The sequence below is a fragment of the Rhododendron vialii genome, chromosome 6a (assembly GCF_030253575.1).
Source record: "Rhododendron vialii isolate Sample 1 chromosome 6a, ASM3025357v1".
In the NCBI taxonomy this organism is placed as follows: domain Eukaryota; kingdom Viridiplantae; phylum Streptophyta; class Magnoliopsida; order Ericales; family Ericaceae; genus Rhododendron; species Rhododendron vialii.
Window position 1 is genome coordinate 43,745,738 of NC_080562.1, and position 14,323 is coordinate 43,760,060.

The window sequence follows — 14,323 nt, forward strand, 5'->3', positions numbered from 1 at the left end:
TAGAATTACGCTCTGCCCTCGTTCAAAACAAATACTCCTACGTCATAATGCAGCCTCCAAACACCAAGCATCACCTCTCCTTCTCAATCCTCCATTTGCATCTCTCTCTCTCTCTCTCTCAAAGTAACAGAAGGGGCGCGGGCGCAGTGGGTGCAGAGTGAGTGGGATAAAAGAATTCAATGGTGGTTCCTTCAGGGCGGCTGATCAAGTGTCTATCTCTTCCATCATTGCCTCCTACCACTACCACCACCGCTAACCTTCTTCACGACATCGCTTCAAACCATCACAAAGGTTTCTCTCTCTCTCTCTCTCTCTCTCTCTCTCGAACCATATCATATTCGCACATATGCTCGCCAACAGTCTATTCATGTGAATGCCTCATTTTTCATTTTGATAAACCTGGTTTGTGTAGTTACTCTTGCAAAGCATTTTGTTGTAACTGACTTGAACTTGTGGTGTTCAAGAAGCCATATTTGATAACAATGGTTAGACTGTAATATTTTTAGGCCCTAGGTATGCTTCTTGTTGGCTGATGACTGGAGTTGGCTTGGTAGGTATTGGTAAGGTTGTTCTAAAGAAGGGGAAGACACGACTCTTCAAGGATGGAAGTCCGATGGTTTACAGCGGGGCTGTCGATCGGATAATTGGAAGACCGCCACCCAGGACCGGGGATATCGTGCTTGTGGCTGATGGGACGGAGAAACCAATTGGTTGGGGCTTGTACAACTCTACTTCTATGTACTGTGTTCGGCTCATGCAGCTAGAAGAGGAAGTAGTGAGGTACTTACGACCGTAAATCTATGATATGTGATTCTCTCTTAAATATGCTCAGGGCGAATTAACTTACTAGCCTAAAAAATACAGAGATCCTTCTTGTGCATTGAGCATGGAGAATCTGCTTGAAGTAAGAATTCACGCTGCAACTCAGTTGCGTAGGTGTTTGGGGCTGCCATCTGCCCATACGAATGCTTACCGTCTCGTTAACAGTGAAGGAGACAGGTATGTTGATTTTCCATTTATCTACACTCCTTAGTCCAAAAGAGGATGGCAGCAGGAATGACACCCTCTACCGCATAGCTCCTCTGTAGTCGTTTTATTTATTTATTAAGGGTTCTGTTAGAATTGGTAGTCAGCTGATGCAACTCTCCTCCTTTCCAATGAACCTGGATTTTCGGTGTACAAGATCACGCATTGAACTTAGTAAAGTTGTAGTTACTTTAAATAGTAGTACTAGCTTACTGATTTTATGTTGCATAGTTACCCAGGTGCAATATGCTTATGCCGAACCGGTTGAATGTCAAGGTTACACCAGCTACTGTATTTTTATTTCCAACCACTAGATGACATTTGGTATACCAACTATATCTTGCGCTTAACTTTGCGACAGCCACATATTGAGAGAGAACATAAACCAACAAGCAAAATTTACACTCGTACTCTGGATATGCAAATTTCAAGTTTCTGCAAGAGGGAAGGCGGAGAACAGCTTTTGGTGCACTTTTGTTTTATGCATCAGTCAATTCCTTGAGCTTCCTTTTATTCTCAATCCTTACGCACAAGCTACTTGCTTAATTTCTTCAGTTTACTTTTGCCTTTGATGCAGGTTGTCAGGCCTTGTTGTTGATGTCTTCGGGGATTCAGCTGTAATTGCATCATCTGCAGCTTGGGTCGAGAAGTACAAGCCACAAATAAAAACTTGCATAAGTAGTTTGGATGGAATCAATTATCTAAGCTGGAGACCCTCCATTGAGTTCTTAAAAGAAGAAGGAATGAATTTATCAAACTCGGAGGAAGTATCTTCTCTGACGACTCCTGCACGGGTAAAGGTAAAATACCTCTTGAAACAAATTTGTTTGTCTTTAGATCACTAATGTGATCGTACACCCCTGTTCAATTGCCAGAACACTAGTACTTCCATGGTTGTTTCTGACATTAGATACCATATTCTATGATGAGAAACCCGTTCAGTAAGTGGATGAAACACCATGACCAAAGTTTAGGAATAATTAGAGACATTTCTAACTTATATTTAGTTATTTACTACTTGTCTTTGATATGGGCCTTATGGGTATCGTCCCTGTCTCTAATCTTTACAGTTCACATATTGTTGTATAGAGTTCCCTGCAGTTCCTTCTTGCATCATTTCTGCCAGTTGGTTTAGGTAAGTGAATTCTATCAAACTCAAGCATGATAAATTGCAGAAAATCCGCAATACCAACTTATTGAACCTGGTGTAGAGAAAACCGGTAAAGGGACATCTTATCAAAATTAGCGTATTAACAAGAATCTGCATGCTCGGACAACTAAGCTATCAAAAAACAAGAATCTGCATGCTCGATATTCCTATACTCATTTTTCTTTCTTGATTGGGTGCGAAATTGTGAAGGAATGAAGCTGAAAATGTCAACTCTTTTTAAACCATTCATAGATTTTCTGGAGATGCTAAAGACTGCAGTGACAGAAAAATTCCAGGATTAGGCAAATAATTCCAAGAGCTGGGGCCAAAAAAATAAATAAATAATTAGGGGAGCAATGAATGTGTTGTGGCTAGTAAACTCCATTGGAAAATCAAGGGGAGCTAGGAAGAGATAGAATTGGTAACAAATTTGGAGGTTGTTATTTTCTGGCTGTTTGAAGTGTTCTGTTCTTCTTATGCTCCTATTTTGAGCAACTTGTACGATTGAGTTGCATCAGTTTGGTACCAGGTCCAACATTTTGCAATCGTAACGGTAGACTTTGAGATTGAGGACTTTTGAAGATAAATTAAACAGGCAATTCATTGACCGTTTGACTTGTACCAGATCTATGAAAAGATTGTACATCAATCACCTTATTACTAGTTTAGTCTGTGCTTCTGTTGAAACGTCTGACTCGAAACCATTTGACAATGAGTGGAGAGGCTGTTTAGACTCATATACTAGTTTGGGAGGTAATAATCGATGATCAATCAATGTGGAACAAGCTCCAATAATCCCCCGCGTGTGCAACCCCTGACTGGCTCGTGGATATCTATTAGTTATTCCTCAAAGTTTTATCTATTGAATGACCAGAATTAGCCGGGGATATTTTGAGACAGAACAATTGCGTTGATTTTCATCAAGAAGGGCTCATTCAAAGCTTACTCGAACTAGTACACACCAACAAATAAAAGCTTTTGGAATCACTCATCGGACAGAGATAGGCAAAAGAGAAGTTTTTTTGTTTTTTTTTTTTAAATGTGTGTATCTCATAGTTGTAGTAGATTTATATGCGATCAAAGAGAGGTGTGCTTCTTAATCGTAAAATACTCACACAAGTAGCTATATTCGTAAGGATTGTCTTGATATACTAGTAGTTTCTAACAAAGTATTCATGACATAGTAATCACAAGGAAACAAGGTGCACTAGTAATCACAAGGAAACAAGGTGCACTTCAGGCACAAATGGTGGGGCAAAACACTCAAGAAAGTCTTGTCCAAAAGGCTTTGAAAGATTAGTTCTGATACCATGTTAAAGTGTTCAACTCAAAAGCAATTTGCAATGAGGGGAGAGACTACCCAGACTCTTGGGGGTAGTAATTAGTCAAGGTGGGCCAACCTCTTACATCCTAAACAACCAATCCGTTGCGTACAATGAGTGCTATTTCTGTATGCATTCTCTCTCCAGGCTAAATTCTTCGTGGAAGGTTTTTCCTTGACAGAGCTCAATGGAGAAAAAGGATTCATGTAGCCGATTCCAATTTATTGGGACATAAGGCTTGGTTTGGTTTGGTTTGGTTTAAGGTCCTTCCTTCTCCATTGTGATATATCCCCATAATTCAATGAGATGGTTATGGAATGATTCTGAAATAGTATGCTCTTTTTTAGTTATGATACGGACACTGATTCTGTAAGTAGATTTTTTTAGCTTTTTACGCACCTCAAATTGATTACGAACAATCCTTTTCAAGGCTAAGATTGCATTTTGTTACACCTTGTAATTTCTTTGTGACAGGTTAAGGAAAACGGGATTTCTTATTTGATCTCATTGGAGGGCCAGAAGACAGGATTTTATGCTGATCAGCGTGAAAACCGTCAGTTCATAGCCACAATTTCAGAAGGACAGAGAGTCCTTGATATGTACTGCTATAGTGGCGGTTTTGCTATGAACGCAGCACGTGGTGGTGCTAGAAATGTCACTGGTATACATTCATCACTATATTGGTATCAGTCACTGCCAGCGATATTAAGTCCAATAATGATTATATTTCTTGTAAATCTGGAAGGGGCATGGTTGAAAGTTGAAACTCACCAACTTTACTCACATTTTTGGGATGAACATTAGTTGGAAGCCTGTGTGAGTTGAAGGTAAATAAAGATAAGAGATAACTAGCCTTCTTTTCATTGAGATTTACCCTTTTACCGAAAAAGGAATTAAAATCCCGCGTTAAATTTTCAAAAACCAACTTGCTAAGTAAAATTCAGAGTAAGGTTCGAGAAATGAGGGAGAAAATATTTAAATCTATGATATTGACAGTATTCTACAACTTTGTAACTTCTATGTTAAGCTAAATGGGAATTTTCCCCTTGGTTAACCAAATTGGATGATTTTGGATGAGAAACTTACTAGCTATGTAATATCTGTGCCGAAGTCCCACATCGGAGTACGAAAATAATATGCACTATATAAGCTTGAGGGCACCTCACTTCAACAACTACTTTTTGGGATTAAGACTAACCAAGAATGTGTAAAATAGACATGGTCCAACTTTATGTCCGACTTTCTGTCTTTTGGCTCACCATGTTACAAGTGACATCAAAATGTGAAACGTGTTGTAAATAACAGGACAGGTAATAGAAAGCTTTTACAATGATCTTGTTTTGCAACTTAATCATAAAACTTGAGTTTAGGTGAACTGTCAAAAAGTTGCAATATGAAGATTGCTATCAACAAAATGCTACAATGTTAGATGTTCATCGCTAATGTTACAGCTTAGAATTGTTAAACAGTTTTCTCTCAAACAAACCTCAAATACTAAAAGGGAAAAGAACAATCATTGGAGAAACGAATAGCGTGTACGGCTTGTGAGAAGTGTGAAAAGCTATTGGATGTCCATGGAGAAGTCTTTTACTCAAAGTATCCTCGTGACTCATTCCTGCAAATTCTAGCCACCAGTATTAGCTTGAGTGGTATTTCTGGCCACCCTCGGGAGGGGAAGGTGCAGGGACGCATATTTATTTTCACTTGAGGCTTCATATTGTATCCACCTTCACCTCCGTTTTGCCTTGAAGGTGCATCTGAAACTGCCCATTGTGTAGGGTTGCTTAGAACAGAGTTTTTTTTACAGAATTACAGTTAACATAGTCTTGGCTAACATTTCAGACTTCTATATAGGTTAGCTCTATCCCCTTTCTGGTGACAGGTGTTGATTCATCAGTGCCTGCTTTGGAGCTAGCCAGGGAAAATGTTATTCTGAACGAGCTGGATCCGGGGGGAATTTCGTTTTTAAGACGAGACGCAGCTGATTTTATGAAGGATGCTTTTTCTAGGAATGAAACATGGGACCTTGTTATCGTGGATCCCCCTAAACTAGCACCTCGGAGAAAGGTAAAATGGATAATTTGTGCTGTTGATTTCTTCAAACTCTGGTGTTTCAGCTTGGATTTTTCGTTGGCGATGCTCTAATACCCAGTTTGGGAACTGCCACTACAGTATAGGATAGCATGTGTGTACTAAAAGCATGTCTGGTTGCAGGAATTGTTTAGTAGGGAGGGGATTCTTGGTATTGGGACATCCAATCCCAGGACAAAATTTGGCTCGAAATTAATCCCGCCCCCCGTTTTAGAATGGGCATGGGGTAAGGAGGGATACGGAGTGGAGCGCACCCTTACTAAGAGAAACAAACCTTGGATATGCAAATCAAACGAGAACTTTTGAGTCCCTGTATTAGATAACCAGGACAACCTCCCTTTAGTATAGTTCGAAGAGCACACCCTGCCATTCGGCTTACCCCAGGGGCTATAATCCTGGTATCAAGCACGTCCTACGGGTTCTTCAATTGTGTTAGGTTCAACTTCTTGACGAAAAAAATGCACTTAACATGATTTAACTTGTCCTGAATTGGGAGATTGCTTTGGGGCCATTCAGTCTGGAAGCGGAGATTTTGACTCTTAGATATGTTTATCCATTAAGTGCAAAGTCTTTTACTTTCACATGGTAGCTCTTAGATATGTTTGTCCATTAAGTGCTCTGTTAAGTCAGTTCGCTTGGGCTTGTTATCAAGCTAACACGTCAACTATGTTGACCTCTTGTTTCAATTGGCTTTTGCTCTAAGAAGACGACTCATGAAGACAATCTTCCTTATTTATGTTGATGAAACCTCAAAAGGATACTATTCACATACGAACTGTTTGTTTTGAAGCCTCAACCTTCAAGAATCAAGATGGTGATCCGTCTGCCATCTGGTCACCAACCTTATAGTAGCAATGATTTCCTTTTTAATTTATTGTACGCTAAACAAAGTCCCTAAATCCTATGGTAACTTTAGTTAGGTTTACTGGTGTTTTGCCCTCATAATTGTGCACATTGGGTTCATCAATTTATGTATTTCAAATCACTTTTAAACGCCAATGCCTCTGAGTCAACCCAGGTCCAAATGCTTATAAACTTTTAGATGCATTTTTGTTCAGCATGTACGAAGGTACTGCTTTACGATGTTACCTTTTTATGAAGGAAAAGAACCCCCTAGGAGCTCATGTGAATATGCTTCATTTTGCACAAATCAAATAATATTTTAGAATGGTTAAGATCACTTATTGTATCTGCAAGATTCTTTCCTCATAGGCGATAAAACATTCACACTTGTCATTCTTAGATCTGGCGTCATGCTAAACTATTGGTTATGTGCTTGTACATGAATATAATTGAATGACATTTCTCATTTGCCATGGAGCCCCCTCCCTTCCATTATGTTTGTTCTAGACTGGCGCATACAAGTAGCTAAACTAGTACGATGTGGGTGTTTTATTTTCGAACAAATGTATTCTGTTTGATGCTGAACGATTCATATCCGTGGCCAGTTGCTAGCGGTCAGCACTGATTTATAGGTTTTAAGCTGTTTTCATGCACTGTAGTATTTAGTTTTTTCCCCTCATCTCTGACATTAATTGATTATGTTGACTTGACCGTGTATGCTTAACATAGCTGAACATTGAGTTTAATTGATGCGCTCGCAACTTTGATTGTGGAGTCTAGATCAGGGAGATGTCGTGTGACATCTTCCTCATCAAGAATCCAAGTACAATGCTTGCGGGGAGGTTTTCATGTTATTTCTTGCTTGGAATTTCATCCTTTGTCATTCCAATTTGTTACGAAGAGATGGAATTTGGTTAATCTTGTTTGAGGAATAAAATAACCATCAATAACTATGCTTCTCTGTCTTACTTCTTTGTGGTTCTTGCTCTTGCTTATTTGGTTGCGTCAACTAATTCAGGTTCTACAAAGTGCATCTGGCATGTACAGAAATTTATACTCGTTGGCGATGCGGTTAACGAAAAAGGGCGGTCTTCTTATGACTTGCTCATGCTCTGGAGCTATGACCCAAAGTGGAACCTACTTGCATGTACTTCAGGCATGTGACTGCTACCACCGAAAACAAGCTCTTTATGATGACAAATTGACAATTAGCTAGTCTTTGTTTAATGTACAATTCTGATTCATAGTTTGCTTTGGCCAGGCTGCTGCATCAAGTGTTGGGAGGAAAGTGACAATTATACGTCAGGCTGGAGCAGCTTGTGATCATCCTATTGATCCGTCGTATCCGGAAGGGGCTTACCTTTCCAATATCTTGCTTAGAGTGCTATGAAAATTGTCAACCACCTATGCCATCCAACCCACCACAAGAAACTTCTCACTTCTCCTTTGTGCATCAGTGGACTAAATTAGTAACCATGCAAAGAAATTTAGAATGTGTGGCCAGTAGATCATGCTTGGGGCAATCTTAAATTACCCATCAGTATGTATTTTACAAGAATACTTTGCCAAATATTCATGAGATTGTATACAGGTTCTGGTAATGGTAATTGATTCATTACCCTGTTTTATAGTAGTCCAAGCATGGAGTAGCTTAAAGCAATTTATAGTAGTCCAAGCATGGAGTAGCTTAAAGCAAAGTTTTCTGATACCCTACAGAAACCACAATTCAATTTCCATACAACTACAATGTTATGAGCTCATCATTTCATAGCTCATAACATTGTTCACTTGAAACTACATCCACTAAAATGAGTGCTATGCCAAGCCGCTAAAAAAGTTTCGGAAGGTTGCTTAATGACCACCTGGGTTCCGGTTCCATGACAAGTAGGTAGGATCTCCAAGTCGCCTGAGAGAAATTAGTTTCAAATTGTCATTTTAGCTGTGATAACGAGAAGAAGCACAATACAAATAATAGGCTGCCGTAGTTGTCCGAAACATAAATCTACACATTTCTGTTACCAATATAAAAAGAGAACCATTTAGCCAAAGTAGCCAGCCCTCAATGCCAAAGAAAACCGTGTCACTGAGAAGCAAATAACAAAAAGAAAGTATAAACAAAATTTGGAAACTACTTCTCAGCCAGAGGCAGCATTGGGAGTAAAGTTTTTTTCATTGCCTCCCCAATATGTCTCTCGCTTTGTGTGCAAACCACAGTTTTACTTGGCAAAGACAGAGACTCAATTTATAGACTGACGAATTTTTCTATGGTACACAAAACACTTTTTGGTGTATGGTGCCTAAAAAGTCATTTTAGTGATAAGTATTCAATAAGGAGTGGTAAGTATTCCACATTAAGTGGCAAGTATTCCTGATGTATAATACTTATCGCTCAATGTGGAATACTTATCACTCAATGTGGAATACTTACCACTTCTTATGAAATACTTACCACTCAATGTAGAATACTTACCACTAAAGTGAATTTTTGGGTACCATACACAAAAAAAATTGTGTACCATAGATGGACTCGTAGACCGATTGGTACAAGCCGTCAGCATAACGAGAACAGGCAAGGTAGATGTGGGTAAAAAGAATTCACCTTGGCTTAAATAGATACACAATAGTGAAAGCCATAGCCAGAAAGAAGCATAACCCACCAACAGCGAGGTAAGCAATGCCAAGAAAGTCATTCTTTCCACCAAGCCAGGTTGTGGTAGAGAGAACAAGCTTCTTTTTGCCATTGAAACTATAGGTGTTATAATTGTTCCCCAATGTCACCTGAATCTGTTCATTTTCCTGCAGATCCACCTCTATCTTCCCATACAACTTCCTAAAGGTTGGCAGAGCTGCAGTTCTCATCCAAACAATCAGGTCCTCCTGTTCACTCAACTGACACCAACAAATAAAAATAATAATCTCAGATTGGGATCGTCCTCAAAAATGAAAACAACTTCAATTGAGATACCTGATTTCTAATTATTCCACATCCCCACAAAAAAGCATGTGTGATATATTAAATGAAGAATGCGCAAGTTACTTAGTTTACATATGAGGATCACTAATATGATTGGCTTCTTATAACATAAAAATAAATGAATAAATGACGGAACTTTTGAAGAACTTAGAGCAGAAACAAGACTTATTTTTGCTCCCCACATAAGCATTGCATCAGAATATGCAAGCGCCCCAACTGTTATGTTTGCGAGACTGGAAGCTTCCTTTCACAATCCTTTATGTAAGATGCTTTAAGCTCAAGGACTTACTGGAATAGATGAATCGAGCTGTGCACCCCCTACAAGAGTTCCACTCTGAAAGTTTTTAGGGTAGACATTTTTTCCAAACTTGTGTTCCCTATCACTCTTCCATGAGATGCCCTTCTTGTTGACTGCCAATTGCTGGTTGTTGAGGGAAAAATTAAACGTATCATTAAATAAACTCCAAGCTATGAGACCGCAAGGCACAATCGACATGCCGCTTGCAACATCTTCAGGTTTACAATCTTGTGTCTCATTCTCACTACTAACGTATTTCAACTGTCCATCACTCCGGCTCTTCACATACCTGGAAAAGGAGACCATCACATGAAGCCAACACTACTTTCAAAGATAAAATTCACTTAATGAAAAAACAATTATCCAGTTGTCTCGGACATAAAACGAGAATAAACTATCATGTTTTGGAGTTTGCCTGCTTGTATCTTTTCTTAGCACAAATTTGTCTCTGGTGTTGGGCTCCGTTTTGCTTTTGTATTTTTTTTTTTCTGGTGTGTTGTGTCTGGTAGGGAGGTTTGTTTTTCTCCTGTTTTACTGGGGTTACTGGGGTATGCCCCTTGAGGATGTATGAGTTTTGAGCTTTTTAATGGAAAGTACTTATAAAAAAATTAAGGAACTAGAGTTGACGATTGTGGATAAAAAAAGTACTGTAACTGCAAGATCTTATGAGCATTAAAATGCTAGTGCATACAGAGCACAGAGAAATGCAGTACATGCATAAGCCTATTATAGGCATCTTAGTTCCCTCTTGTCGGTCAACGACCATTATGGTAACGATCAGGCCCATGTTTTGAATTTGAGCATGGTTAGGACTACGTGAGATTGTGTATATCTACAGTGAGAGCCATCTCAATGTGGAAAAGGGCTAGTTAATCTATACTCTGAGTCTCTGATAGTGACAAGGACAAGTCAGGAGGAGGGCCACCAATGGAGGAATGAGGAGGGGGGAAATGCTACCTGCCTCGCAAATGAAAGTTACCCAGTTTTCAAGTCAAGTGTTTCATAAGACGGACAAGAATGTCAAAAAATGAGTGACATATTGATCAGGATACGAAATATCAGTTTGATATGGTTTAGTTATGTAACTTATGTTATATTAGAAATGGGTCTTCCCATGGTTCCGGCCAGTTCTGAAGACACGTATTACCCTGGAAAAAAAAAAGGCATTGCGAACAAACGAGAAATAACCTAAAGGGTTGGCACCCATCCCTTCTGGAGAATGGCAACTAGTGGCATGACCTAGCCAGTTATTCCTGCAGTTCAGATGAGATTCGGATTGCCCTTCTCTGATTCTTTTGTCACAGAAGAAATTTTCAAGAAAATCTCAAAAAAAAACTGCCAAATTTAACTCCTGCACATTTAAAACAAACCGTATAGATAGATACTACAACAAATAGTGATACAAGAGTTTTAACAGTCCAATCTTATCATATTTCATTTCGATATATAGTAACGGCATATACCGCAACCATCATCAGTTTACCATGTACAGAAAAATCAGAAGGATAAAACCATCCTCCCATTATCAGGAGGTGAACCACTTTTATGACCTTTTACTCAATAGTAATAACTGCTACCCCCACCCAGAAAGAATAAAAATCACCAGAATGTTCCAAAACAAACAGGCCTAAAACCACAGAGGTCCACTAGGACCACTAACTTCTCAGAACACCGCAAAAGATTTAGCAATGCCTATTTTCAGCACCATTTGACGACCTCGTCACAAAACCACCATGCTCCGAGATCCACTTGAATTTTTCTGTAGACTCTACCATTGGTTCTACAATTACAGAATGATAAATACTGAACGACAACTGATACAGTGGAAATGGTGTATGAAATCGAACCTTTCATTATAAAATTTTGATTTGATATAAATGACGATGACAAGTTACAAATACCTGCGATGATTCTGGTAGAAGTTGTCAAGCTGATAATAAACATAAATAGGCTGCTTCATATGCTTTGGCACCTAAACATATTTGAAATTTAAAATAATTCACCATCCACACACCCCAGAATGATGTTATTCTTGTTGCATAGCTAGATCAGAACCTGATTTAGTTTACAAAATAACACAAAGGATGGAGATAGTGAATGATGAGGTGAAAGCATACCGTCAGTGTCCTGTTGCAGGTTTTATCCTCAATGCTCTGTATGTATTTAACCTTATCGCTTCTTGAGGCTGGTGGTATGCAATCAGTTTCATACCTGTCGACAATCTCAACCACCTAATGCAAGGAAAGTGACTTCCAAGTCAAAGACATAAGAAAGACAAGAAAAAGCAAATACTAGAGCTTGTCCGGTCTTGAGCATACATCCTGGGAAGCAAACAGGGAGGCAACCCCAATGGGAATGAAGACAATGCTAATAAGCATGAACGTTGAAATCACCTGCACAGAAAATTAAAGAGGCCTACTTCAACAACAATGACTATACAACAAATAAATTTGCAGAATAAATGAAAAGCAACTCACCCATCTCGGTGTAAGAATCGGCTTGCAAGCTGGAAGTTCCTGTTGAGTAAACTTCGAATCTACAGGGGAACACAAGAGTTAAACCGGATGACTATCTTTCAAACACAGAAGTCAGAACAACTGAAAGAGCAAACTAGACAGCAAGGTCACCACTCATGGTATTTCCCTCACCCAAACACACAACCAGAGAACTATAAGTTTTAGTGCTTTTGTGCACCCACGAGAATGTAGAGTTCATGGTACAACAAGATAAGAGGGAAGCTAAGTCCAGCAAAAAAAAAAAAAAAAGATCAGCCCAAAGGCATTATTAAGGATTTAATGGAAAGCAATATAAATGTCATGGCAATATTAATACTCAGGAAACTACATACCAAACTATGCTTAAGCCTACTCGTTGTCAAATTTTCATGGGGATTAGTAATGTAGCATAACCAAATAGGTAGGTTAGCTCAAAGCCGTCTGCTGATATTGACTTTATCTATAAAGATTTGACTGATAATCTTCAATTTAGTATGTCTCGCTACCGATTAGCTGTTATTCAACTAAAAATAGTTTCTAATCAAATATTTATTGCAGTCACTTAGCCTCAACTACATAAATAAAACATCAAACTGGACTCTCTTTGAAGCGACATCCTTCTTAAGTCCAAGGAAGTCATCCAATCTCACGGCATCAATCAACATTCTTCATTTGGCCTTTCTACTGTCCCTTCTGACCGCTTCAACTGGGATTCATCACCCATTCACACGAAAACGTTTAGTTGCCCACATTGCATGTGGCCACACCAGCTACAGTGATATTAATCAGGCTGAAGCTTTCTAGTCCAACGCCTACCCAAAACAAATAACTTATGGAAGCTTGCCAGTCCATCTGCGCTGAAACCACAAACTCGTACAGTTGCCGTCCAATCATCTGTTTCTTTGCCCGTCATCTGCATGTGCAAATTGAATACCCAAACCACAAACCCTAAACTGTGTACGCAGTTAAGAGAAAAACGAGATTTCCTTTTGAATGCATTTGTTCGTAGCCATAGTTAACTACTCAACGCCGTTCAAAAAAAATTAGTTAACTATTCAACGATGACTCCCTGCCACTTTGCAACAATACAAGTAACTGAACAGTAGAAGAATGTAGACTATACGTATTTTAACGATGAGTGGTACAATATACTAGAAGGCGATAAATTCCAAACTTAAATATCATCAGATTATCATATGTGTACAAATATTGGACAAAGCACACACGCTGCTCATCTAGCCAGTGCATCACAGCAGAACAAACACAAATCAATCTTGTAATCAAGGATATAAGAGAGAGAGAGAGAGAGAGAGAGAGGGAGGAAAGTAAAGAAGTTGAATATTGAGGGGGAGACTGAGAAACTGACATTTGGGGCGCTTGGAAATTGTTCTTGGTGCTGAGACATCGGTGGATCCAGCGCCTCCGGAGCTCGATGATGGAGCGTTCCAACTCATTGGAATGATTTTGCTTTATGCGCCAACCACTGAGGAAAAAGTAACTCAAGTCTCGCAAGAGGGAGAAGAGAACTGATCAAATTCTGAGGAAGATGATAAAAAGGGCTTGTCGTGCAAATAAAGGTTTAAGCGCACCTCCGTACCCGTCCATTCCACCAAAACTCTTCCCAACTAGAACTTTTGGAAGCTTTTCTGCCGTTGGGGTAAATGTGCTGTTCAGTTTGTTCCGATTTCACAAAGAACGATACCAGCAGTCTCGCACAGACTCGTTTTGTGCCCGTCTCTGGTCCTGCAAAGATGAAACAAAATTGGATAATTCGTAAACACCCTTTTCAATATCGGATTGAGGAGATTTTTTACGAGGACCCTAAACGAAATATTTTGAACAAAATGAGCGGCTCCGATCATCTTTGCAGGATCCGAAGCGGGCACAAAAGGAGTCTATGCAGGACTGCTGTACCCGTAGCATTTCTGTTTCACAAAATAACTTTCAGCGTCCTTCAAATTTTTTTAGTTTTTTAATTATAAGATCAAAACATATTTAGACATTTTCATAAAGTTTAAGCATGCACTTTATTATTATAGGATTTTAATAATTTAAGCACTTTCATAGGGTATCATGAGATTTTAGGCACTTTCATATATTAGGTAACCTAAGGTTTTAGGCACT

The 14,323-nt window shown here is 39.1% G+C and overlaps 2 protein-coding genes across 6 annotated transcripts; one reads left to right on the top strand and one right to left on the bottom strand.

Annotated features, from left to right (window-relative positions):
- Nucleotides 1-58: 58 nt before the first annotated feature.
- Nucleotides 59-8,203, top strand: LOC131329069 (uncharacterized). 5 transcript variants are annotated; one of them, XR_009200609.1, is made up of 8 exons: nucleotides 61-291; nucleotides 555-780; nucleotides 865-999; nucleotides 1,604-1,826; nucleotides 3,973-4,159; nucleotides 5,381-5,565; nucleotides 7,451-8,062; nucleotides 8,100-8,203. XR_009200609.1 is itself a non-coding variant. In XM_058362132.1 (8 exons), the coding sequence occupies exons 2-8, from the start codon at nucleotides 180-182 to the stop codon at nucleotides 7,646-7,648; spliced, it is 1,266 nt and encodes a 421-aa protein (XP_058218115.1). In that variant the 5' UTR covers nucleotides 70-109; nucleotides 145-179; the 3' UTR covers nucleotides 7,649-8,065. The 5 variants fall into 5 exon arrangements, 4 of the variants coding, with proteins under 4 accessions (XP_058218117.1, XP_058218116.1, XP_058218114.1 ...); XM_058362132.1 differs by lacking the exon at nucleotides 8,100-8,203 and having other exon boundaries at nucleotides 70-109; nucleotides 145-291; nucleotides 7,451-8,065; XM_058362134.1 differs by lacking the exons at nucleotides 7,451-8,062; nucleotides 8,100-8,203 and adding an exon at nucleotides 4,244-4,325 and having other exon boundaries at nucleotides 59-291; nucleotides 5,381-5,520.
- On the bottom strand, nucleotides 7,944-13,906 carry LOC131329070 (ALA-interacting subunit 1). Its single transcript, XM_058362135.1, has 8 exons — nucleotides 13,566-13,906; nucleotides 12,182-12,240; nucleotides 12,023-12,097; nucleotides 11,822-11,935; nucleotides 11,606-11,676; nucleotides 9,696-9,993; nucleotides 9,032-9,321; nucleotides 7,944-8,338 (listed from the first exon to the last, which is right to left on the bottom strand). The coding sequence occupies exons 1-8, from the start codon at nucleotides 13,651-13,653 to the stop codon at nucleotides 8,284-8,286; spliced, it is 1,050 nt and encodes a 349-aa protein (XP_058218118.1). The 5' UTR covers nucleotides 13,654-13,906; the 3' UTR covers nucleotides 7,944-8,283.
- Between the last annotated feature and the right edge of the window lie 417 nt (nucleotides 13,907-14,323).